This window comes from Manacus candei, unplaced genomic scaffold (genome assembly GCF_025592945.1).
Source record: "Manacus candei isolate 608988 ecotype Guabito, Panama unplaced genomic scaffold, ASM2559294v1 h1tg000056l, whole genome shotgun sequence".
Classification (NCBI taxonomy): domain Eukaryota; kingdom Metazoa; phylum Chordata; class Aves; order Passeriformes; family Pipridae; genus Manacus; species Manacus candei.
This window is the reverse complement of record NW_026138104.1, coordinates 11,775,074-11,802,962: the sequence shown is the minus strand read 5'-3', so window position 1 is coordinate 11,802,962 and position 27,889 is coordinate 11,775,074. Positions and strand designations below refer to the sequence as shown.

Here is a 27,889-nt window from a genome sequence, read left to right as displayed (position 1 = left end):
CCACCTTATTACAAATCTCTTGTTAATACAAGATTTAGAGATAACTTTCCTAATGCTTGAGCAATGACAGCTACTCAGAATTTATAAGACTTATCTAGCAGTGCATGAGCATGCTTAATTTAAAACCATCATCTGACTCCTAACATTCAACCTTTCCCTTACAGATCATTTTTAGACCAGCTATAAAACTGACATACAGCAAAATATTAAGAAATTAAATTAGGGCTGCTGTAGCAGAAACACTTGGCCTTTCACTGCTCTGAGATTGCAAACCGAGATTCAAAAAACATTCTGTCAGCATAAACATTTCTTCTCATGTACTTCCCTCCTTACCCTCCTCCCAGAGGGGTTATCCACAACAACCTCTCTCCATTGGCTGTGATCCTGACTGAAGTGAGCTAAAGCACAGACAAGTCTCTATAGTTTTCATTACAGATACTTAGCTCTGCTTCAAAGAGCTCTGAAACACGTAGATACTGTACTAAAACATATTTTTAATAATTTTATTATTACTGGTTCTTATGAAAAAGGGGTGCACCAGTAGACTGGAAACATCACTCTCTGAATACACAAGCTGCAGTTGAGGGATCAGCCACCTCCAGCATCATCCCAGTGCCAATTCCAGCCGCAGCCCTTCCAGCACTGTTCTCACACACACACCAGTTCAGGTGAGGGCATCTCAGAAAATGTGCACAGCCTGTCACTCAGCCCTGAATGTGCACATGATTCAGACCCAGGGCACTTCAGCCAACATATATAACACCTGCTAACCCACCAAACCAAAAAAGCACTAGACTATTTACTGAAGACTCATTCTAGTATTTGTGAACATTATGATATTAATTGTATTTGTTCTTATTACAGTTATTTTTCTATTGCTGTTGGAATGTACCCTCAATAAGTCTGGAATATCCAGCCACATGTCAGAATTCTCTATGCTGTTAAAAAACACACTTAAGAATGCCATCTATTTAAAAAATGGAATTTTTTCCCATTTGTAACTTAAAACAATGTATTTCTAACACCTTGGAAACTAATCCAGCAGGATACAGGAGGGAAAAAACTTCAAAACCCAAAAGCATCAATTTTGAAGAACGGCAATAAATAAGTGGGTGATTATCTAAGGGTCATTAGGATCACAATTTTTTTCCTGCTTTACATGTTTGTCTACTGTCTGTATGGAAAATTAGCATGACCATAAATGATGCTGAAGTGAATAAATGCAGGCCCATTGGACGTGGGGATTTTTGTCAAATCATACATTTAAATATTCTGCAAATCTGTCTTCATTACTGTGCATGAGCATCCAGTGGTAAAATACACTTCAGTCAGAAAACACAAATAATTCACGTCTTTCATGTAAGCAGCTGCCAAGCAGACCTCATGCCATCTATCAGCATTTACCATGTTTAGATCAACACAAATATACAAACTTCATATAATTTATGAAAGAACTTCCTGTCACCCTCATACACATAGATCTTGGCATTCATTGACAAAGATAAACAAACCGCACTCACATGTCTTCGACCGTGATATCTTTCAGGATCTGGCAGTAATCCACATTCCACACTGCCTGGTCGTCCCAAACTTTGGATGCCAGCAGAATTGCCCCCAGTACAATTCGCTTCCAGTTTGCTGGACAAATATCTATCTCTGCATAAGTTAAAAGTCTTTCAAGATATACCTGTGGAAACACATTAAAATCAAGACTTGATCTACTTTGATATTAAGTATAAATGGATAAGAAAACTATTCTCACAAACCCATAGTGGTAATTTTAAGACAGTAATCCAGTCTCAAGAAGATTCTTTTATTATAAAAGTTGTAAGTTTGAATGTATACATTATGACAAGCTCACAACTGGATGTGATAAATCCATTTTAGTTGGCCTTTGCTTTCTGATGCTATTAACCATTTCAAAAGGCCAGGTGCCAGACTCCCGAATACAGCATTTCTTCTTTAGCTGTGACTTGCTCCTGCCTGCCACCCTAATGCTGAAGAAAACCTTACCATTATCTTATAATACTGTAAAATAAAATATCACTAATCGTTCAAAAATTTCTTTTTCTTCGCAAGGAAGGCAAAACAGAATTTAAGTACAAAATTACAAGTTCTAAACTATGTGTCAAGCCCATTACTAAAAATGGAGGTTTGTCTTTTTATTTAGAGCATCACTCTGAGAAGATTTTCATGTACAAAATTTGGTATTGGGAGACCACATAAACACAATGCTCAGTAAAAAGGCTGCACATGGATCTCCCCAGAGTTTGCACTACCTGAAGGTTCTGTGTAAAAGGTTGCCTTTTGTTTTCCAGGCAGCCTGTGTAAGCAACCCCCTTACACTCTATACTGCACAAAATAACTTGTAATCTTTCCAAGCAAAACTGCTCCTTGAATTACAAACAAACAGTATTCCTTGGAATTGTCCTTGGAAAGCAAAAAACTTCTTTAAAGCAAAACACTGCACTAACACAGGCAGCGTCATAAGCAGAAAGCCTATGGAAGCCATAATATCATGCCACTCAAATTAGGAAATGAAATTAATTTGCTTCACATCAGTGCAGATTTTGGCTTCTTACTGTAAATGCAAAACCTTTTAAATTTCAACTTTTCACATCCAGTTTTAGTAGATTTTTTTAATGAATATTCCACATCTACAGATACAAAAAACATACAAAAATCAGAAAATAACATCCTTTCTTACATGCAGCTCTAGCTTAGAAAGAGAGAGAAAATAAGAAAAAAAAAAGAAAAAAGAAAACGAAGTAAGGATTTTGTGTGGGCTCAAATTCAAAGGCATTTAGCGAAAAAAAGTAAACAGATGAGAATTATATTGCAAAGAAAGACATAGAATCACAGAATGGTTTGACTTGGAAGGGACCTTTAAAGGTCATCTATTTCCTATTCCCTGCTGTGGGGAGGAACACCTTCCACTAAACCAGGTTGCTCAGAGCCCCATCCAGCCTGGCCTTGAACCCTTCCAGGGATGGGGCATCCACAGCTTCTCTGGGCAACCTGTTACAGTGTCTCACCACTCTCACAGTAAAGATTTTCTTCAACAAGGCCAAGTGCCGGGTCCTCCACTTTGGTCACAACAACCCCCTGCAGCACTACAGGCTGGGCACAGAGTGGTTGGAAAGCAGCCAAGCAGAAAGGGACCTGGGAGTTTGGATTGATAGGAAGCTGAACATGAGCCAGCAGTGTGCCCAGGTGGCCAAGAAGGCCAATGGCATCCTGGCCTGGATCAGGAACAGTGTGGCAACAGGACCAGGGAAGTGATTCTTCCCCTGTACTCAGTGCTGATGAGGCCACACCTGGAGTGCTGTGTCCAGTTCTGGGCCCCTCAGTTCAGGAAGGACATTGAGGGGCTGGAGCAGGTCCAGGGAACAGCAACAAGGCTGGTGAAGGGACTTGAGCACAAGTCCTATGAGGAGAGGCTGAGGGAGCTGGGGTTGTTCAGCCTGGAGAAGAGGAGGCTCAGGGGAGACCTCATCACTCTCTACAACTCCCTGAAAGGAGGTTGTAGCCAGATGGGGGTTGGTCTCTTCTCCCAGGCAGCATCAGTAACACAAGAGGGCATGGTCTTAAGCTGTGCCAGGGGAGGTTTAGATTAGATATTAGGAAGAAATTCTTTACAGAGAGGGTAATCAGGCATTGGAATGGGCTGCCCGGGGAAGTGGTGGATTCTCCGTCCCTGGAGGTTTTTAAGATGAGACTGGATGTGATACTCAGTGCCATGGTCTAGTAACCACGGTGGTAGTGGATCAAGGGTTGGACTTGATGATCTCAGAGGTCCCTTCCAACCCAGCTGATTCTATGATTCTAACCCTACCCTCTTTCAGTTTAAAGCTATTTATAGCCCTTGTAGTATCACTACAAGCCCTCATAAAATATCCCTCTCCAGCTTTCCTGTAAACCCTCTTTAAGTACTGGAGGTGCTATAAGGTCTCCCTGGAGCCTTCTTTTCTCCAGGCTGAACAACACCAACTCTCTCAGCCCGTCTTCACAAGGAGAGGTGCTTCAGCCCTCTGATCATCATCATTACCCTTCTCTGGACTCATTCCAGCAGATCTATGCACTTCTTATGTTGGATACCCTGGAGCTGGATGCAACACTCCAGGTGGGGTCTCACCAGAGCAGAGCAGAGGGGCAGAATAACCTCCCTTGCCCTGCTGGTCACACCTCTTTTGATGCAGCCCAGGGCACATTTGGCTTTTAGGGCTGTGAGTGCACATTGCTGGGTCATGTTGAGCTTCTCCTCAAGCAACACCCCCCCAAGTACTTCTCCTCAAGACTGCTCTCCATCAGTTCTGTGCCCAGACTGTATTTGTGCTTAGGATTTCCCTGACTCAGATGCAGGACCTTGCACTGGCCCTTGTTGAATGTATTTGCACAGGCTCACATCTCAAGCCTGTCAAGGTTCCTCAGGATGGCAGATGAACTTACACCTCAGTAAAAAGGGAGCATGAACTTGCCACTATTTTCGCATCAGTGCATACTTGAGAAATTAGCTTTAAAAACTAAATAGGAGCTTGATAAGACACTATTCCTACACCCCCTTCATTACCATATTGATGTATCTTCCAATAGCATGTTGAGGGATGTGCATAATTGCTCTTGCTTCCTTGGTGAGAACTTGGGCTTAACTCCAGATATACTGTTTGCTGCAATGAGGCTCTGTATCATCCTTGGATAAAACTGAAGATGATAAATAGCTCTCCGGCAGAAAGGCACTTAGTGTAACTTTCAACTCCTTTCTTGTAATTACTAAAAGAGCATTTTCTTTTGTTCACTTGCTGCAGCCTCCTTGACTCAGTCTTAGGTTTTAAGTGCATGTGTTCAAGTAAGAGAAGACAGAAAAAGCTAAGACTTCTTCTTGCAGCAAACCTTCATAAAAGTTTATCAACGTCCTCAGTTAATGAGGGAATTCACTGTAATCTAGGACTTGTGACAGCACCAGTGTTATCTTTGAGACATTAGTGTATTTCTTCAACTTTCAAACAAGCTCACTCAGCCCCACACAGAGTCTTTGTTCTAGCTCTCTCTAGCTCTAGTTTGGAGAGAACCCACTGACTGCAGACAGGGATATTTAGGCTGGTACATACTTGAGCTCTCACCCTGCTGATGTAGAGCAACCTTGTAACAGCAGCATACACACAGCCAGGTGAGCTCTGTCTCTGATGCAGATGTGCCAAAGTTCATTATTCCTGACAAATGGAGCTCGACTGCTGGTTTCACCTCGGAGCATTTCAACACACGAGGCCCTAGTGGGATGTAGTATCAACCCAAGCACCACTGACGGGATAGCAGAGTAGGACAGGCAGAGTCTGCCATGCACTCACTACTGAAGGGGATGCTTCTGGCGCTGCAAAGATGTGCTGAATCAGTACAGACTTTTGGAGAAGGGCCATGTGGCTCTCAGCCTGTTTGAAGAGGAAGGCTGGTGGGGTGGTTAGTCACTACGCTACTCATCCCAAACAAACTCGTGGCTGGTGGGAGAACACCACCTGCTTTTGCTGGCAAAAGCCAGCCAGTCTTCCCACACATGCAGGCAGACATGCTCCATCTCATTTAAAAAAAAAAAAAAATCACTGAAAATGTTGGCCCTGTAATGGTAAATGTGAGATGTGGAAATACCATTTGTAATGCAATTATGTCTACACATTGAATAGTGTCTTAAACACAGGGGTCATTTTCTTAAATATGGGGTTTGTGTCAGACTGGGATTCTGAGTGTACTATGTGGTTCAGTGTATTTGCCTGTTGTAATGAATTTCACCTGCTTAATTTTCAAAAGCAAAACACTTTCTACATTCCTTTAGAACTAGATGCCATGAAGTCATATAATAATGCAAATTTTAAAAGATCACAGTAGAAAAGAATATTACAACTTGCATCCCAGAATGCTACAAAAAATTTACTTATATGTCAAAAGACAAAAAAATGCAGAAGAAACAGCGTGAGAAACACTTTTTTTCTTTTTTTTTTTTTTTTTTTAACAAAATCTGAGGACCTCCTGTCTTCTGGATTATTTTGGCAGGCATTCCTTTACAGAACTAGAACTAATGAGCTTTTAGTATCTAGAAGTTAAAATATGATTTGCCTCCACCCACCTTTAACAGCTCTATCCATGCCCAAAAATGGAACTAAAGCTTAAAACAAATTGAAGCTGATCCAACATTTTTACTTTTCTTCAATTTACTTCATCCTTTGCAGTGCCTGGAAGTAAGCTTTTGTGGCAAAACTTTTCAATACTGCTCTATTAAACATTCAAAAGCTGAATTCCCAAAAGACATAGATTTATGCTGCCTTAATTCAACAGCTACTTCTGCTCAAACACTTCAATAGCATCCAAGACCCATCTTCATCACACTTATCATTGCCCACTAACTTCTATGACTATATGTTTATATAACTTTTACAGAATGGTAACAAGACTACTTATATAGACTAAAGTTACTGATGTGACATTAGCAAAAACTTTCAGTGGCTTCAGTCAAACAACATATCGTTCTGAATTTTTCCCAGCTTGCAAAGAACAAATACAACCCAGTGTTAATATCAACAACACTAAAATATTCAAAATTCATTTTTACCATAATTCAATTCCTAGGTGAAATGAAAATGCAATTCTGATTGGGAAAATGCCAATGGACATTGGTCTATCAATACATTTTTACTTACAAACTCAATATCTCAGTCTGATACCTCCATTATTAGTCTACTGCATTTGGAAATGAACCACATGGTTCTACATGACTATCAATCTAACAAGCTTTGATGGACAACAGTTGCACCTCATTGGAGACATTTTAATAACTGAGCACAGGTCAGAAGATACAGTGCACAGAGTTAAGATTTCAGAAGAGCAATACTGGATTATTATTTTCCATCTCTTCCCACAGACTCACACTAAGATTTCTCAATTACTGACTTTTATACTTGGAGTATCAGCAAACTATTATTTAATCATAAGAGAAACCAATTTGGTGATTTGCCTTTGTTAAGAATTCACTTACCTGAATGAAAAAGAATTTATTTCTACTAATTAAATAAAATTACCACTCCATGGGTATAGATAATCCCAAACTGGTTCTGAGTTCACTGAACTCTGGAGAGGTTCATTAAGATGCAGCAGCCCAGGAATGTAGTTGAATGGCTTCCAAAGCCATTTCAGATCCAGAGGTACTGAACTAATTTGTTTCAGCACATACCTTGAGCTCATAAATCTTCCAGACCTGAAACAACTCTAGGCTGACCTAGTTTGGATGCCTCTGATCCTGACTCCCAGGACCTGGACTTGCAGTGGCATGGTGGAGAATGGCATTTAGCCATCCATTATAACCACTAGTCCTGGAAGGCTTTTTTTTATCCAAACACAGAACTGTAACATGGCACAAACTAAAAGGATCAGCAAGAGCATCCAAGTTCCAGCAGTGATGTTCCAGCAGGGCCACTGCTAAACCTGAACTAATCCCCAGGGTGATTATTTGCAGCTGGATGAATCCATCCTGGACTAATAACATCTAATAGTAACTAACCACAGTATCCAGTGTCGTCCCAGTTATCTAGGATGTCAGGCTCTCCATGATCCTGGATAGCAGAGTGCTGGTTACACAACATCCCAATCAACAGAACATAAATCTTTTGAAGAAAATGAAAACTAAAGATAGCACTGAAGAGTTCAGTTTTAATTAGTGTGAAACAGCATCTCATGTTTCCCATCTCAGAGGGCATTACAGCAGATTTTGGATATTATATAATACACTCAAGTAGAAAGAAAAGTTAAAATATTGGAGAAGGTTTCTTTCTCTTTTTTCCCCTTCAGGAGGATATATACCGATATGAAAGTGTTAAATCATTTCACCTCAATATTTCACAATCACAAAAACCACTCAAATTTTATTAAAACCTAAGGGGTTCTTATAGAAGTTTTGCATCTCTTTGCTACATCATTTTGAAGTTCTTCAACATTAACTTCCAACACCCTACTTACCACACTGGAGTTGCAGTCTAAGCACCCCAAACACCATTATTGTTTTTTTAGGCTTCTCTAAAACAATGGAGAAGGTTTTCTGTGGAGGTTATGAAATTTCCATCCTCACAGAAACTCAGAACTCAACAGGTCAGCCTGAGCCAGTTAGCTGTGCTTCGAGAAAAGGCCAAACCACACATGACCCCCAGAAGTCCCTTCCAACCTAAATTATTCTGTGATTATATCTGTCTGCAGTACTAGAATTTCCTGTGGTGCCACAGGAGAGGTCAGAAGTTGTGTGTTGCCTCCAAGGAGGCTGACAAGGAGTCTCAGCACACAGTAAGTGGGCAATCACTGAAGAAAATCACTGACATTACTAGAGTAATTCTGAATTTTGAGGCAGCAGAAAGAGCAAAGCACTATCTTCTCTCATGTGGTTTTTATATGGCTTTATGTCAAATTCTATCTCTATTTTACCAATAAAACTCTGGTGGCTTTAATTATTTCTCACTTGATTTACACTGACAGAAAGGAGACAATGTTTTTTGTATTTTAATTACCATAACGGAGAATCTACAAATGAGTCTGTATTTGCAAAAACCTCATTCCCTCCCTCACTAGGTAACCCACATTGTAAGTTGCAGGAGCACAGAGTAACTAATGAAGATATTTCCATCCCAACAGGTCATGGAGAAATACACAGTCCTCTTGCTTTAATGAGAAAACTTCAGTGTGTCACAATGCCTTGAAACTAAAACAATATCTATACAGAAAAGATTCTAATTGGTAGTGGGTCTCATATAGCCAAATCATGGCTCTAATCCAATCACTAAATTGCCATATGCTCTGTTTTATGCAATCAGTCAGTTCCCTACCACGACTCTCCAGAAATAACTGTGCTTTGCAATTGCCCAGCTGGGCATTTAAAATGTTCCACAAAGGCCTGGTGCCATCCATTTGGTGGAAAAGGACATCACATCATCATGGTTCTTGCAAATTCATCCCATTTCTATTTTTGAGACCAAATGGTAAAAAGAAGTAACAAAAGCAGTCACAAAATTCTGAAAAAATGTGAATAACTGCTAAGTACCATTGTAGATAATTACAGGAAACACTAATGGAATTGAGAGAAAGGTCACATATCTCCAGGTTTGCCCCGCAATTTACTCATTTTAAGACAAATATCTATAATACATATAAAATGCACTCAAACTATTAGGCCTGGAGCACAGCTACAAAGCCTTTGTTCCTCTTGGCCTCCTCCAGAATGTCCCCTGACACATGTCCAGGGGCTCAGGATTGACACCACAGATGGAGGGACCTTCTCCAAGTGTGGTCAAGTGCTGGGCTTCAGCCACCTCTCAGGGAATGCTTGAAGCCCAGGACAAAGGTGGACACCAATAATATTGGATATACACAACTCTCCTCATGGGTTTCTTACACAGGACAGAGCCCAGCTTCATTGCTCTGCCTTCCTCACCACCCATGAACCCTTGTGGTCACTGGATGGAGAGTGACAGCAGCACATCAGGCAACAAATATTACTTTGCATTGTACTCCAAGGTCTTCAGAGGAACCTGCACCTTCCATCAGCCATGTAAGGGCTGATGGTTCTATTGAGCCACCCAAAAAGGACCTCTGCTGCAGATCAAGTATCTCTATGGACTCTGATCCCTTCGTTTGTGTTCTTGTTTTCTTTTAGAGAAGTAGCAGATTTTTTTATATGTCGATTGAAATAAATATTTTTAAAAAGGTATTTTATCAGCATTTAAAAGTAAAAATATTCCAGTGAAAGGAAATCAATAAAAAACTTTTTCCATTCCTCTAAACACAGAAAACAAAACTGTCCTAAATACAGTAATTTTCATAACACAGTTCAAGAGTACTCTCTCTTTACCTACTTGCCAAAAATGTGACCAAAGATTACAACAGGAACTCAGGAACATCTGGTTGGATTAATTAAATCCCTATTTTGCATAAGGAGAATTTATTCTTACATACTTCAAATTTCAGATTTCCCAATATCAAATTCCCTTTAGTACCGTACGAACTTTGTACCGTATTTCAAAAGCATTATCCTCTGAACTTCACAGAATAATTTAGCTCAGGTACTATATGTATTTACATATCACTTATCTGATCAGTCTATAGCATACAGACCTAGCATATTTGCAAATGCAAAATGTGTCCTCTCTGAAACTACTACGGACACGGAAGTATATTAAAAGAACCTTAAATCTGACCTATTTGCAAAAAACTCAGAAAGTCATGTCAAGGCAAAGCAGAAAACCTGGACCATTCTGCACTTCAGGTCTAGTTCATAGGATTGTTTTCACAGAACAAAACATAAATATTTAATTCTCCTGACATGCAAACACTGTGCTGTTTTTCTGTTGGTACACTCCTGTTCACATTTTTATTTCCCATCCAATTAGCAGAATAACATAAGTACAACTTGCCACCTCTGCACTTAGAGAGATGGTAAAGAGGAAACAGGCATTTCTCAGCTTTGGCAAAGGTGAGAATACTCTGGGGTGAGGGAGACACACATGTGCATTACTTTCCTCATGAAGTCAGGTCACAAAGTATAGTTCAGTTATTGTCTGGGACTAAAACCACTATCTGCAACGCTTTAAATTGGTAACATGATTTTTAAAACTGATTTTATTCTTATGGTATTATTTTATAAATAAATAATGTGAATTTGTACTTAATTGTTTCAACCTGAGATTTTAATTTTCTACCTATCAGTATGGGAAATCTCTTGGCAGCTCTGGAGGCTGTGTGAAAATTAAATTTTTTGTTTAATTATAAATTGGTTTTGCTGTAATAGTGGAGGCTTTAATTGAAATATTTTAATTAAGTGCTTGAAGCAACACAATGCCGGTTTTTTGCTGGAGACTGGCTTATCTCGCAGTCTGGAGTTTCACATTTACTCAGCTCCTGTGCTGAACACAGACTTACTATAGAACTAATTGTTACTGCTGCTTCTACCTGGCTAATGGCAGGTACAAGACAAACAGGGAGTGCATTCAACCACACACCCTGGGCCACCTTAATAGTGTGGGCAGTAAAAAGGGGTGCTTAGGACTGTTTAAAAATAATTAGCGTGAATGAAAGAAAGATAAAGCTGTAGCATCTTGTTCAAAATGTACTGTGATCCCCACAGATACACTTCCTGCCTTCTGGCAACCCTCCCAGGGGGAACAAGTGGCAGACAGAGCTATCAGATTGCTCTCTGACGGGTGGCCAGACTATGGCAAAACATAAGCTCCAGCAGGGAATGCTGATCTCTTCTCCAGACAGGATATCAAAATTGAAAGCACTTGCAAGGTTCATGAGTAGCAGCATCAATACTATCAAGATTTCAGGAGTGTGCGGAGGGGGGAAGGGTTCATTGCTTTTTCAGAGATTAATTTCCACATTTGAATATTTCAGAAACAACACAATCTGTGTCTGGGGCCCCTCCTGATGACACGAACAAAAATAGAAATGGAATCTACAAGTACAGAGGAAATTGAGAACAGCAGCAGCAGAATTTCATACTTGTAAAACACCATTTGAAAACTTTGAAGGTTTCTGGAGAGACAGGTCAGGCAGGTGCTATTACCCTGAAAACAGGGGCAAGAATAGCTGAACAGTAAACTCCGATTACCTTCATCAAATCTGTCTGTAAACATCTGTATGGCTGCTTTGAGAACTAGGCTGTAATACACTTTCCTGTCACCACTGTGCTGGGTAAAAAAACCCAAGTCACATAAGTATTCAAGCACTAACAACTATGGAAACTGCTTCTGTAATAAAACAAATGAGTTAAAAACATCTATACTTCACTGGAAGTCACACCAAAAGAGTTACTTACAAGGAAACCAGACAAGAACCAGAAGTGGCAAGGAAGAAGTTAAAAATGAAAGATATTGAAATCTTTGCCTGGGTTAACAAGATTTGCAGCAAAAAACTTTCCATGCATTGCAGTAACAGGAAGATATTGCTACTAAAAAAAAAAAGAAAAGAAAAAAAGCCCCCCTCCTGTTCTACTACACAGTGCCCGCATTGATCAAACAACCTAAGATTGAATAACAGATAAACTACAAGACTGAATTTGACAGTGGATTAATTAAATTACAGAAGAACATACTGATTCACACAACATATCTTGTCTCCAGCAGAAATCACTTAGGAAGAAAAGGAAGAAGGACAAGCACTTAGTGCAATTATGTAAAAGAGACAGGCAAAATGTCATTTCAGAAAACAAGTAATGGCTGGGTCAAGTAACTAGGTAGAGTAATACTACAAAATATAAGGGTGGAGCACTGCAGGGTGTTTCTTGCCCTATTTCTCTCATATTCCTGTTCTGTACTGGCTAGTGCAATTCATTCTGACTGTCTGAAAAAGAAAAACCTGCCAACTAATCTTAGAAGCCAAGGGAAATAGATTAACAGAGGAAATGACTAGGCCTGGGCTTCAAAATCCACCTTCTCCTATTTCCCCTTCTTCCATCTAAAATGCATAAAAAAGCTGTTATGAAACCACATGTTGTAGTAGTAAAAAACCATTTTGTTATTTTAAAGTCTCTAAGTCAAGAACATGGCCAAAAATGTGCCTGAAAGCTGAAGACACTTGTCAGAGTTGACAGGATAAAAATTTCAAGAAAATTAAGAAATTCCCAGCTGGTGGAGATCATTTTAGCTCCTTCAATCCACATTGCTATGCTGATCCACACCAGCTGAAAATTTGAACCTTCTTTTGTGTTGTGCTATTTTTAAGTAGCTAAACTTCAGGCCTGAGTACAATTGTTAATCCCATGACAAGTATAGTGGAAGTAAAAAAGAGCCATCACCAACATACCCCAGTCACTCACTGAATCCTTCATGTGCTTGTCAATTCTTATTAGTGCTATCAAACTACCTACAGCTGTTCCTGAGTCTCTGCTGAGAGCTCCAGTGACACAGCAACCTCCCCAAAAGTTGAAGCCTTTCTGCTTTTAACATTCCCTCCTGTTCTGACCAACTATGCCACCTGCATTTTCTAGGAGTCACCTTAGCAGCCTGTAACATTATCACTCTGGTAGGGCACCCTGGGTTTTGCGTCATATGCTACCCAATCTCTTCTTCCATTACTTACTCTCCCCAGGAAAAATGAACTGTATTATCTCTTCCCATCAAGAAATCTCCTTGGTCTCCATGGTGAGAAAAAATTCCCTGGCAGCACCTAGATCTATTAAATCATACAAACCCAGGCTTTGAGAACAAAACTGGGTCTGTCAGATGGCTGATGTCATCTCTCAGACACTCACCAGGGTGACAATGGCACATTCAGCAGTCAGTTGAGCAGCACTGAACAACGTCCGAACAAAGCGGTAAATCTGTTTCTGCTCCGGGTCATGTTTGTCATAGTCTGGTGGCACTTCGGATTTCTAAGGAAGAAATACTTCCAAATAGGTGACTGAAACAAAACGAAGCAGACAGAAAAAAAGAAAGACAGTTCACATGAAAGGGAAGGAGAGGCAGGAGAACTTACCGAAAGGGGATGAAGGTTTTCATCAAAAATATCTAAGAGCATTCTTCCGTCTGTGTCCCTAAAAAGCATTAAAACCAAAGCAGTGTCATTATCTGAACACAACAGCACACAGCCCTCATAGACATATGTATTGTTAAAACTCCAACACACCCCATGCTGTGGGGTGTTAGAAACACTGACGAAATGTGATTTTCAAATACATGTTGGACATATTCTGCCATAAGGTTTCTGTGTAATATGAAATTCCTATTACAAAGTACACTACAATATTCAGCTTTCAATGCCCACGATACAAAACTTCTGTGGTCTTTACTGGGAGGATTAAGAAGTACTACTACAAACTTGTGATAAAATTATCCCAGCTTACTCTCCTTTTTTTAACTTCATAGTCTCCACCCTTGCAATCTCTTAACTCCTCCTCCTCCTTTATTGTCAACATTGTGAATGCTTACCAATACGCAATGCTATTTTTAGAGTAATCCTTTAGTTAATACATACGTACTTCACTTTTTACTTTTTTGGAAAACCCTATTGTACCAATAATTTCTGACAGCAAAAAACATTCAGAGCATATACAAAACATTCAGAGAAAATAATATTCCTCTTCATTGGTTTTCTTAGCTGTTTTCCTCTCAAATCCCTGTAGCTCAATATCAGCAGGCAAGTTGACGCAACTTCGCAAGTCTAACATCCAGGATGCAATATGAGGTATTTGCTGTCTGTAATTTTGGTAGGAACATTAACAATCACAAAAGCAAGTGGTGTAACAGTACCAGTTAGAACTGGCACTTTCTGGACAGATGCATCCATGTGACCTACTTATTACAATCCCATCTTTATTTTTAGCATCTCTCGTACTCTGGTCATAGAGTTCTTAAGAGAGAAACCACTGAATATGTCTTCTATCTTTACTCAGCAGCACGTGTCTCTCAGAGCATGCAAACCACAAGTTTTACAGTGGCTTCATGTCTGCAAAATGTATTTATTAGCAGCTAACATTTAAACCTCAATATCCGAAGGTGGCTTTTTTTCCTGCTAAAAAGTAAGCTAATGCTGCAAATAAACACTTAAAAAAAGAGTACCTAAACTGAAACAAACAAACAAAACCCCATCACAGACTGGGATAATTACTAGAAAATTCCTGATCAGTAAGGATTTTAGGCCACACTCTTTTACCACTCTTATACCCCTACATAAAAAAAGGTAGTATCTTAATGCAGAAGTAGTCTCCTTGGAATCACTGATGTGCTACAGTAAACTATGGTCCTTGATAATGAGAAGAGAGAAAGAAATAATATCCTAGTTTTAGGATAGCTGCTGCATGCAGCTATGAAGGCACATTTGATTGCCCTCAAAAATCTGTTAAAATAAAAGTTGAGATATTTTCAGCTTCACTACAATTCATACTGCCTCTTTCAAAACTAGACCACCTACTGATTGATCTAAGCATTCTTCATGGTTAAATTTGATGGAGTTTATTTTATTTTGTTTCTTTATTTAGAAAATTCACCAAGACTTATGCATTCCTTTAAAAACAAAATGAGTATAGTTTTTTTACCAGTTGTTGAATAGCTAAGCACAACAAAAGCTGCAGAAAACTGATCAGTATAACTATGATAGGGAGGCACTGGGAAAAGAAGGAATGATAACCAGAATGCTACAATCAAATGAAATGTGGGAAAAATATGAAGAAATATTACATTTCACATACAGTTTCTCAAAAAACCCCGAGATTGGTGAGAGTTTAAAATATTAGGAAGTAACTTAGTTTAAGCCTCCTGTGCAGAAGAAAAGGAACAACTAAATACTGTCAGAAAAGAATTCTCTGGCAGAGCAGATGCTTGACTCGTCTTCTATCAAAATCAACCTTGAATCTCTGTAAGAGTTACATACTCCCCACCCCCCACAATCTACCACATACGTCAACAACTTCCTTTTCGCCTATAATAGCAGGAAACAGAACATATGTTTTGCTCTTGCTGTTTCAGCAGCAAGTACAACTGAGTGCTGTTATCACGTTGTCCCTCCATTCCTAAATCAGAGACAACCAAAGACAGAGCAGTCATTCCACATCCTTCATTTCAGAGTTGCTAATTGACACACACGTCCTGCTCCAGCATCACTGCCAAGACCGCCTGTCTCAAGTGTGTGCACGGCACCTCCCCACCCCAGGCACATTCTGGAGGAAGCAGCAGTGACCAGTTTCCTGAATAAATCACCTCTCCACCCCACAAGTGAAAGGACAGAAAGCAACTTTCCCAAGAAGGTAACATTCAGGAGGTATTTGTTTTCAAGATGCTGACATGAGGCTCTTTATTTTATAAAGGTTTGGTCTCTCTATCTAGTAGTTGTAGGTCAAATTTGCATCAAGTTCTGCAAGCCCACAAATGGGCACATTTTACCGCAGGCAGAAATCAGCTCCATGGCAATTGGCATGAGACGACACTGCTGTTCTGTGGCTCTGGATTCTTCCTGCTCACCTGTGAGCTCTTACTGAGGTTTCTCACCCTTTGTAGCTCCTAATGTGCCCCATTCTCCCAAGCCTTTCACTCAGCTGGCATGATACTTTAACAAAGCACTTAATAACTTATTTCTACAAAACTCTGGAATCTGATTATCTTTGAGATCTCTGTTATTTAGTTGAGCATAGCAGAAATGGACTAGTTAACCAAACTAATCCAGAGATCACGGAGAAAAGGTGGAAAAGGAACCACAGATGGATAAACAAATAATCCAAGCATGACCACTCATGCCTCATTTCCTGGGAAATGAGATTAAAAGTTTGAGAGAAGATTTCACTCCAACTTTTGCTTTATATATTGCCATGTTTCAGTCCAAGGCCCACTGATGTCTTGGAAAGCCTTCTAAGAGCTTTCAGCGGGAATCAAGCCCTAAGCCTTTCTGCCCTTGTGCACTTTTAAAGATTTCTCTTGAGATGTCAGCCCTGTTTTAATAAGTGTGATGGGTTCCAGTGACCTGAAACATGGTCCCGAATGACGTACCAGCTGAACTTTAAACTCATGAGTAACTCCTTTTGTTCTAGTTGGACTTCTTATAGTCCACAAGGAAAAACGTCTAAGTGGCTTGTTAGATCAAGATCTAAACCAAGTTCTCTGAAAAGGCCAATTGAAAAGCCATGCACACAAAAATCACTTAAAGTATTTATACAATCTCTCCTTAGAAATGTCAGGAAATATTATTTTAGGATACTGTGACATATCATGAGGACAGGGAATTTAAGATACAAAAGCACAATTCAACTTGAAGAAAGCTCATTTATGTGCCAAGTTACTTTTTAGAGGACCATTTTTCTATTCAATTTCAATCAACTGGACTGAGTTGAGATCTAAAACATACTACACCAGAAGAGATAAGCCAGAACCTGCTCTGTTTCTGAGGACTCTTGAATTACATCCATTCACAATGTCTCCCTTACTTTATAATTCATGGTTTTTCTTTCAAAATCCATTAACTAACTGGTCACTGATATGCACAGTTAACTTTACAAAGGTGTAGCTAAAAATATAAAACTGAAAGACACTATTCAGATTTTTCTATATATATAATTGCAACTTATAGCAACAATGCACAAGTGCCCAATGCACATAAAATCAAACACTGAATCATCAAAGTTTTTCAATGCTGAACTTTACTTCCAGATCTTCATGGTACTTAATCCTCCAATTTTAATTTTCCTCTGTAAAATAATATATATAAATAAAATACATATGTTTCTTATTTCTAGCATGGGAATCAAGGAAACTACTATTCAAAAACATTTTAAAAGAAAAAAAAAGCATGGATTCTTAGGGCTTGGGCAGTCCATTTGTTACGATAAAAGATATTTTCAGTACAAGATTCTATTATTCACATACCTGTTTTTGATGTGGTAATATATTGCAAGAGCTACGCTGTAAAGAAAAATACAGAGTTAATATCTCAGGACTGTCAAATGATATTATCAGTCATATTAACATGTAAATTTACAACCTAGCACAACACATGACAAACAGTACGCTCAACAGTCTGTTTTCTTTTGTTCACTGTTAGATACCAGGAAAACTGCTGTAAACAGACAATTTTATAGTATTTGTTCAGCACACTTCAAGTGCGTGCATCCTTTTTAGTGGTAATTAAGTACCTTACAAAAATACTCATATTCCACATATCAAGTTGCACATAACTTCCCTACTCCACTACGTTAATGATAAAACTCCTACTGACTTCCAAGGTTGAAGATAAAGCATCACAGGCTAACATGAAATGTTGTCTGTCTTTCTATGTACTTATTCACATAGCAGACTCAAATAGTAGGTTCCTGCAGTTTTATGGCATCAAGTCACTTATTTTAACTCAGGAAAGCTGACTCCCTGAATAACTTAGTGCATTATGCATTTCTCATGTTCTCAACCACACACCAAAGCAACTCTGTTTATCTTCTGCACAAAGACAAGAAGTGTCCTTATATGCACAGAAAGCTAAGATTTTGGTTACATACACAACGAACTGATCTCATTCACATTTGAGATGGAAGGAAATTAAGGCATGGATTCTCATGGTTATCCTCCAGTTTCCAAGTCACAACTCATGCTCTACTCTCAATATGGCTTTACTGAAAGATAAAGCCAAGCCAGCACCCTCCCTACTTACTCCAGCAGCATTAAACACAGTCAAAGCTAAAGGGGAAAGAGGATGGAGCAGGGAGTTCACCAATTCTATTTGTTGATAATTTGTTTTGTCAGTGATTCATTGTAAGATGCTTATGTCTTAGACTGATGCAAAATTCCCCCCTTTTCTTTTCCATAAAAGGCATTTTAAAAGAGTCAATTTTATTGAGAGCAATTTTATTTAAGAGTAATTTTATTCCAGAATTTTTACATGAAAACTGAGATAATGCATGTTAGGAAAACTATGTTTGAGCTACCTCATTAGTAGAATTTTAAATTATTTTAGGTTTGGTTGGGGGTTTATTTTGAACAGCCACATAGGGGAAAATATTTTTCTCAGTTGACAGTAAATATATTTCACTAAACTTGTATGAGCTTTTACCTAGCTGCATTTTAGATCCTAAATACCTTCTAAATTTTACTTTTTTGCTATAGATACATATTTAAGGAATTAAGAAATACTGAGTACCATGGACATTAAAGGACACACTTATTACTGAACACAAGAAAACCCCACATTTATGAATGAATTTAATTTGACTGAAAGGTATTCCCAAAGGGAATTAGTCCTAAAATCTAATTTTAAATTATGCCCCTAGGAACACGCAGTTCCAATTCACTTTATGAAAGCAGATGCAAGAATCTATGGGCAAAGTTCTGCTTGGTGACCACATGGTTGCCTTTGTAACAAAATGTCAAATGTTTAGAAAATATTTAGTATTTAGAAATCTATCAGAATCTGAAAGTCCTTCAGAGCTGTAACAGATTACTTCATCCAAGTTTCATTTTACTTTTCATATGCTGGTTCAGCTGGCACTCAGTGTGCAAGAAAGATGCTTATGGAGATTTCTCTCACCCTACCCCTTTGATGCTGCAGATCTCCAGCAGAGACATTAAGCACACCAGTGCAAAATATGACCCAGAAGAAATAAATGAGGTGGGAAAAATACCTCCTTCACAGATTTACCTACATGCAATAGTCCTTTACCTGCAGAGACTGCCAGGATTGGGGCAAGAAATGAAGTTGTACTACAAAAGCAATAATCCTACAATCTCCCTACCCTTCATCCTGTTAAATGTGCAGCCAGACAGGAGAGTCAGAGGCCTTCTGGGCCAGAGGCCAGTTTTTCACCCCATGTAACCCCTTTTCAAGCCCTCAGACCCCTTGGGGACTCCCTGAAAATGCTTCTTGGCTGCTGCAGCCAGCTGAAACCACTTCTTCCCACAAGCAGTCTCAGTTCTGATGCAAAAAGGATCCCAAAACCCATGCAAAAAGCTGCCCTTACAAAAATATGCACACAAAGGATTTTAGACCAGAAGAGTATGAAATTCCAGGATGAAAAAAAAAAATCACACCAAAAAAACAACACCCCAAAAATGAAAAACCATTTTCCAGTATTCATCAGAACTATTTTTAAGTTACTAATTACAGAAACTTGACAAAAAGCAAGACTATCTTTCAGACAAGAATAGCTGACGAAGAATCAGTCAACTTGACTGCAAAGCTCTTCTCCTTTCCCCTCCTTTTTCCTTACACAGAAAAATTAAGAGCTGCCTTAGTGACCACCAACATTACAAACTACTTTGTATGTGTTAGTCTGTCATGTAACTATCTTTGCAACACAAATATTGACTTAATAAATTTTTGCACTTGAGTACACCAAGGTAACCAGCCCACAGACAAGTCAAGCGAGGCTATCAGTAACTATGAACAAACAGCATAAAATGCCTGAGAATTTGGCCTCTCTTTTTTCCCCTTACTGTACAAAATGTAAAGAACAATACCCCACAAACATCAATTTAATTTCTCTGCAAATGTAAAAAAGGCACCAGTGAAACCTGAAATGCTCATCTGAGACATTACCCAAGGGTAAGCCCATGTGTACATCACATACAAAGCTCCTCACTGCTCTGTAATAAATGTCCAGTGCCCTAGTATTTAATAAGGAAAGGAATCCAGAGGCAATGAGTTTCCATTTAAAACAGAAAACTGAAAGAGAAGCTAAGCAAATGAGTATTTTCTCATGCAAACTCTTCAATTTCATATAATTCCAAAATTCTGAATAAACAAGCACACCAAAGTTTTTAGGACTCCTCCAAAGCATTGAATGCTGAAGCACAAGGATTTCAGCTGCTGAAATATGAGATCCTTAACTGCTGCTTTCTGACCTACCCTATGAGTAATATCCATTGCTCATACTATTCACTAACTCGAGCATGACTGATTAAATAAATTTACTACTTCAAAAACTAAAAACTTTGAAGCTTGCTTAGTAATGGTTCAGAAATATATATACATAAATATATAAATGCATAAATATTTTGTTCTAGCAAAACCAAATAAATTGTAAAACCCACCATTTGATGGTATACTTGAGGTTTGGTTGACTGACTGTGCTGTCATCCAGGAAAATAGTGGAGCAGGAACTGTACTTCCTTCTCAACTGCCCAGGAGGATGCTATGAAAAACATGCAAAAGAACAATGGCAATTATGTAATACCCAAGCATATTTGTAGGGAGATGTAAGAATTAAATAAAGACAAATTTCTGTCTCTCACAATGATGCACACAGTAATGTGATCGCGTTTTGAAGCAGTTCAGAAAGTTCAGAAATAATCACCATTGCAAAAGTCACAACAATTCCTGCCTGAGACTTGACTAATGCTTTCAAGTCCCAAACTCCCCTCCGTCCCTCCTTCCCCAAAACCATGCAAAACTTTTTGTGCAGAATTACTCAAATACATACATACACTTGGAAAGCAAAGATGAACAAGACCTATGTTTCTGTCCTCATTCCAAAAGAGTAAGTGGAAGAGTGAAAAAGAAATCGTGTTAGTAATGAACATTGATTTAGCAACAGATATAAAACCATGCTTGGAGAAAAAAAAAATTTCAAAGCCCCAAACAAACAAGTCCTAGGGAAGGTTCAGGAAAAAATAATTCACCGATAACAGACTGTTATCGGAAAGGAAAGAAACTGATCGAAGGATATAAAAGAAAGTGTATAAAATATACAAATAAAAAAAGAAAAAAAGAAACGTATCTCTTAACAGAAAAGGCTTTCAGTATATTTTTTTCAAATATATTATTTTCAAAAGCTTTTTCTGTACTACCGTAGGAAACACTGGAGAACTCAGCCAAAAAAAACCTGGCATTTGACAACACTACATATTTCTGAAGATTTTTTTGCTGAAAGGGCTTCTCCATCAGCTGTTTAGAGCAGCCTGCACTCCACCAGTCTAATGAGAACAGTTTCATCACATCAGCTAATACTTATCACAATCATTAACCCTTTTTGATTTTATCCTTGCTTATTCCATCTACACTACTGAGTAACTTGACCAAGAACCTATGTCAGGAATGTCGAGACCAGTCAAATGACACAGTTAACTTGCAACAGAAGAGGTTTAAAATTCAGTTGGCACATCAGCATAGAAATTTTGTCGTACAATTAATGTTGTTTCCAGTGTTTCAGTGGAGAGACCAATGTCAATACCATCAGTGGAACTCACAGGCATTTACTAGCCCAGAGCAATTGGGTATCTAGGATACAACACTATGAGTCCTACCTCAGTACATCTTCCCCTGCCCAATTCCCAAAACAGATATTACTACAAGTGCCAGCATGCACCATCTCACTAACTCCATTTTCCATAGGCAGCAGACTTCTTAACGACACTCATTACACAGAGAGACAGGCTTCTGGTAAAACCTACATGCATCTAATTCATCTTTCTATATTTCCCAGGTATGAGTAAAAAACCATACAAAGTCTTCTATTAATTGAAAAAATCATTATCTGAAGCTGTCACAATAGTAGAAAAATTACATTCAAATTATCTGAAAGCTCACCAACAAATCCTATCAAAGTCCCTCATGTGACAAATAAAATTGTAGGTTAAACTGGGTTTTTTTTGAAGGCAAAAAGTTTACCAAGAAAATTAAAATCATCCCCCTTCAAAATTTCTCCAGGAACTTGGAAAGATACTTTGCAGTAATTGGAAGCTGACAATCTATTTACCTTCCAACCTATTATATGTTAAGCAAGGCAACCAAGAGAAAATTTAGAAGCACTGGAAACATTAATGACATAAAATGTATTATCTAGCATGATGCATACAGACAGAATTACTAGGGCACTGGTGCTTTATAGCTTTTATTCTACCACAGTTTAGTTCAAATTTTTGGATTCATCTGTTGAGTACCTTCCACAGGCAAGATAAAGGCAAAGTAACTTGAAACCCAGTGAAAATGAGACTGTCTAGCGTTTGGAAAAAAAAGGGAGCGGTACAGACATCCAGTACTATTATTAAAAAAAATTAAAAAAGCATATGGAAAGTTTTCATTCTGCATTTTAAGTGTCAACATGTTTTAAAGTTTTAGATAAAATTTAAGATAAATGGACTGGATTCATTCAAGGGAAGCATAAGTGAAAGACAGAAAACTCTGTAGCAACACCACTATCAGATTTAAATTTTCTTATGTAAACAGCACTCTAACATTTGACACATGTCAAATTAGAGCCACACACCTTATTTCTGAAACAAAACTCTTTGTGGATTTTCAGCCCACATCACACTTCATTAGGCTTAGAACTTTTCACACTTCAGGAAAATAAGTGGCCTCTCATGCCTCACTTTCTGTTTGTACCAAGTTGGCAGGAAGGAGCACCTCTCCCAGCCTGAAGAATGGTGCCAAATGTAAAGTTGCTCTCTTGGGTATATATACACACATTTGTGCCATGCAAATAACTAATGTATCGATAGCTCAACATTCCCAGCTTCTACTCTGATGTCCAACTGCAGTCATTTGGTGCATCAGGTAACAATTTTCTGCCTTCTCCTAATTACTGGAAAGCACCCTCAGTTCCATATTCTAGCTTGACTAAGCTGGGAGACATCTGAGGTCCCACAGTTCAGTCAAATAGGCTTTCTTTCTTCAACCTTCATAAAAATGCTGCTCAGGAATCTTCTCCATCCTTGCGACGGACAAAAGAGGTGTCTAAGCATCACCTCAGTATTCAGCACTATCCCACAGACAAACTCCCTTCTGTGTCCATTTCAATGGGATAAGTCCACAGACAAAACTGTACAGGAGCTTAATGCCTTTGTATTTCAAATCCATCACATCTGATCACAAAAATCTTCCATTTAGACAATCAAAGAGGCTCTAACTGAGAAAAATCAGGAGAGCTGAGAAGGACTGTAGAGCCTTTGAAGAAATTAGCAAGCCCTCTAACATTAATGGGATTCTTTTCAGGTTCTATCCCACCATAAGGCTGACACGGGAAAAAGAAACAACTGGTATAGCTCCTTTTGTAAACCTTCATATGCAAACAGAAGCATAGGACACATGTGGAGCCTTGAAAATCTCTGCTATTACAAATATTCACAAATCAAAAGCGCCTCATTGATTACGAAGAAGGATTCACTTTATACATACTTTAAGTTGCAGTAGTACTATTTTTGTACCCAAGCTGAGATTCCATAGATGTTATGTCTAACGACTTCAGCAAGACTTCCAACTTCACCGCCCATAAATTCCCAAAGAGCAAGCCAAGGAAAACATGGCAGGTAAAAACTTCTTGGAAAATTATACCCTGGTTACCCAGGCTTTGCTTGCAAATTGGAAGGCTGAAGCAAGGGACATTCCACAGAGGTTTGGTCTACTCAATGAAAAATATTGAGTACAAACTTTGATAACAGTATCCAGGGTTTTTTATTGAATTTGCAGTTGGCATTAACTTTCAGAGGACACTTTTCTAAACAAAAGGAAAACATAATTTAATATTTATAGAGTTACCATGTATACAACAGGGTAGTGTGCATGTCCACTCTGCTCAGCTGGAATTTTATGCGCTGTTTTGAACACTGTATTTCAAGAAAGATGAATTGATTTCAGAGAGTCAGGAGGACAGAGAAGAAAGATTAATCAGAGATTGGAAAAACCTGATTTAGAAGGGAAAGCTAGCAGACTGGAGAGGTTTTCTCCAGGAACAAAGCAACAATAATGGTCTTCAGTCACTCAGCTCAAGGGAGTTTCAAAGAAGAGAACACTGTTCTTCATGACCATTATGGATGGGATAACATAGAGCAGGTTTATATTAAACTACAGAAAATTAAGACTGGACATGAAAGTGTGAGAGGAGGCAATGGCAAGAAAAATCCCAAACCATCACCTTTTTCTAATAACAGAGAAAGTTTGAATGACTTCAGCAGTGATAAAATCTCCCTCACTGAAAGTTGTAAAGAAAAGGTAAAACAAACATATGCCAGGAATAGTTTAGCCACAGGTTTCTCTGCTCTTAAGACAAGAAATCAGACCAAACAACCTCTTGAGACGAATTCTGGACCAATTTTCTATCACTGGTGATTTCTTTTGGTAGAGAGGATTTGTAGCTCTTTATTCCAGAAGCAGTTGCTATTTTTCTAATTTCAACCAAAGACATTCACTAAGAAATGTTGACATTATAGGCCAATAAAAATAATGGGTATTTTTTGGAATTACTTCCATAACAGGAAAGGATGTATAATAGAAAAAGTTACATAAAATGCTCTAAGAAATCAAGACAATGTATTCCCATTTAAAGCCAGGTGTTTCTAGATTCCAAAACTTGTAATTTTCCCCCCTCCTACAGCTAGTACTAAGCAAACATCACTGCTTTATTTTTCTTCCAGCTTCATGCTGAAACTTACCGATTTTCCAAATCCCAGTTGTTTTAAGATGTTTGAAGGATAGGGTTTACTTGAAATTTACATAAAAAACATTTTATCAGGAATTGAATGGCTTAGTTTGCCATTAAAATCACACAAGCTCTGCAGAACTGCTTCTATGTACCTGCTGTGAAAGGAATTACAACAAATTCCTAATTTACAATGAGAATACACAAAATACACTTAGAAATTAAATCTAAATTTGTGGGGAAGGACAAAACGTTACTACTTCTTTTGTTAAAGTAGTCATTTTGGGGAGGTTGGGTAGAAACACCTAACAACGGGGTGCATACTGACCAAAACCCACACTCAGAACTGACCAGAAGGGGTACTGGCCAGCTCTGTCCTCTTTTGCAGCACTAGGAAGGTCGTGGCTCTCTGCCCTGGTGCTCAGCAGGATTTGTTCATTTGGGCATAACAGTCCCCTAATGAAGCTACACAGCTTTTGTACCAGTGCTGGACTGCAGCCAGGTAGCTTCCAGTTTCACAGAGGAGCTTCGGCCTTTTTCCAGTGCTCTTTTGCACTTGTCCATCAAAAGATAATTTGGAGCTTCTGCACTAAATAATGACAGCACTGTCTCTTCTTCCAGCAAACCAGGTGTAAGCTACTGCATGATTTTAAAAGGTACTATTAAATAATACTTCCTCCATGGAACAATTGAGGCTTGCTTGCACCCATCTGTGGAGACATGCCCATTAGCTTCCAGGCAGTAGGGCCTGATGGTAGGGCCAAGATGTTAAAAGGCAAAACTAGCATATAAAAGTACGTATGAAGCCAAATTACAACAGCAAGCAAAAACACCAGGACTGCTTCTGACTTGGAAAAGGGAGGTTCCTATCTTGAAGATCTGTTGCTTCAGGACATGATTTAGTTCTGACAACATTTTTCACAGAAGGAACATGATTTTACAGGTCAACAAAGTGCTTCCAAAATCAAGCAAGCCATGCAACACAATTCTCTGCATGGCTCTGCAAAGCTCTGCACTTATTTTCATTTTGCATAATATCAATACAGCAAAATTGTCTAAATTTGGTGGATATATTCACCTGAACAAAAGTAATAGGAAATTGCACCCTTGTATGCTCACCTGTCTCTGCCAACAACTACAATTAAAAAAAAGATCTAGTCCAACCACTCTGAAGTAATACCCCTTGTACCTCATGATTCAACTTTGTCCTCAGTTGATTAGTTTCGCAAATGTTTGATAATGTCCAAAACTGATGGCTTAGACTAGATCTGCACTTGCAAGGTTTTTGCTCTCAAAGCTTGTCCTTACTCATGTCAGCTACAGAAAACTCTGTCAGTGAACAACTGAGCTCTTGGGGAGCTCAGCAACCATTGGTAAACCCTTGTGCAGCACACACAGGCCCTACTTAACCACTGATAAAACACCCTGCTTTACAAACCTGAAGGATTAAATATTTCTTTGAACACTAAAATCAGCTCAAAGGCTTATATTTACAAAGCATGTAATTGCTAGTGTTGTGCAATTTGACCAGAGGGACTTTACTATGCTTCCAGCAGAGCAAGTATTACACAGCACCTTGTAAAAGAACTCCCCTGCATGTTCTGATTCTACCTTAAAAGTTATCTTTTGTTCCTCCCCTTAAAAAAGTTTGTCACTTCATACAACTTATTGCCTTGAGGTTGACGGAAGAAGTAAAATTTTTCACCCTGGAGGACAGGAAAAGGAGCAAGGAGCTGAAAGACATTAGAAAAACACATTTCAAACAGTATGTTTAGGTAAGCCATTAAAGAAAACCTGTTAATTCTAGCTTACTAGGTGCCTGAAAAAGAATCTTAAACAGCATCTATTAGGAATGGCATCAGTACAGGGAATCTGTGACCAGGTGATCTACAGAGGTCCCCTCTAGACCTGTTTTTCAGTGATCTTGCAATGAAGAGGGGCAAAGATCACAATAAACAGTCTCTAGGAGAACTTCAAGAGCACCTGAGAAGCCTCTAATCTATCTTCTCATTTATCCTGTTCTTCTCTCATACTTTGGAATGTTAATTAAAATATCTTAAGGAATTTGACAGCAATTATAAGCCTTTACAATAGCCAGCCTTGGGCAGTCCACTCGAAAACAACATTTTACATTTTATGTTGTGCTTTGCATTTTTCATGGATTAAACTACTTTTCAGACTACATTTCCACTTCAGCAAGTATCTTATTTACTCTTTAATCACTAGTTGAAAGTGTTTGATTATCAGTCACATGCCTAGCAGTTTTACAATAGGGAAGCAGACAGCAGAAGTCATGTCCAGATCCCTAAAAAAGACAATGCAGAAAAGACGCTGTTGCTACAAGGCTAGTGAAGAGTCTCCAGAATTAAAAATATGTGAAAGTGAGATATTACTTCCCTTTATCTTATCTCCCTTTTCCTACCCTTTATCTTCCTTCAAAAATATTCCAACAGGCAAAAAATATCCCTTTATTTTTACTGGATATTACTGTTTATAAACACAATTTTAAGAGTGTATCTTGTCAAGAAGAGAAGAAACTACTTGCGCTAACAGAGCATTTTCACCTTATCTGAAAGGGAAAATTTCTAGAAAAACTCGAAGGAGAAAGCAATCTTTTTTCTCCCTGCCCTGCTCCTTTCCCCTGCAAAAAACCAATCACCCAGTACGAAGAATTAGATACTGCAATCAATAATAAAAGATTCACTCTTTCTCCACCACCTCCTCAAAAAACATAAAAAGTCTTCTTGTTTGCTTTCCTTGTACAAGCAGAGATACTGATGCAATCTCTCTTCTCTGAAAAAGGAAATGCCTCTATCTCAGTCTGATCTTTATCCCCCTCAGCAGCCTAACTAAGCAGATTAAAGCACACCGAAGCAGGATGAAAAGCACAACAAAAAACAGTAACTGCCGGTGCAATGGGGAAGGGAAGCAGAGTCTGCTGCAACTGCTTACAGATTAAAACAGTCTGGAAGAAAGCAAACAGTACACTGTAGGTAGCGAACTCTGGCACCCAGAATGGTGCAAAGGATCCAGCACCATTCC

The 27,889-nt window shown here is 38.7% G+C and overlaps 1 protein-coding gene across 3 annotated transcripts in view; it reads right to left on the bottom strand.

Moving 5' to 3' along the window:
* The window catches only part of CCNY (cyclin Y), a 120,395-nt gene that overhangs the window by 11,723 nt on the left and 80,783 nt on the right, over positions 1-27,889 (bottom strand). For all 3 annotated transcript variants that reach the window (XM_051802490.1, XM_051802492.1, XM_051802491.1), the window contains 5 exons: positions 20,523-20,623; positions 17,373-17,408; positions 13,498-13,555; positions 13,274-13,393; positions 1,521-1,687 (listed from right to left, as the gene is read on the bottom strand). In XM_051802490.1, coding sequence (XP_051658450.1) covers positions 1,521-1,687; positions 13,274-13,393; positions 13,498-13,555; positions 17,373-17,408; positions 20,523-20,623 — 482 coding nt within the window. The remainder of the gene's footprint in view (positions 1-1,520; positions 1,688-13,273; positions 13,394-13,497; positions 13,556-17,372; positions 17,409-20,522; positions 20,624-27,889) is intronic.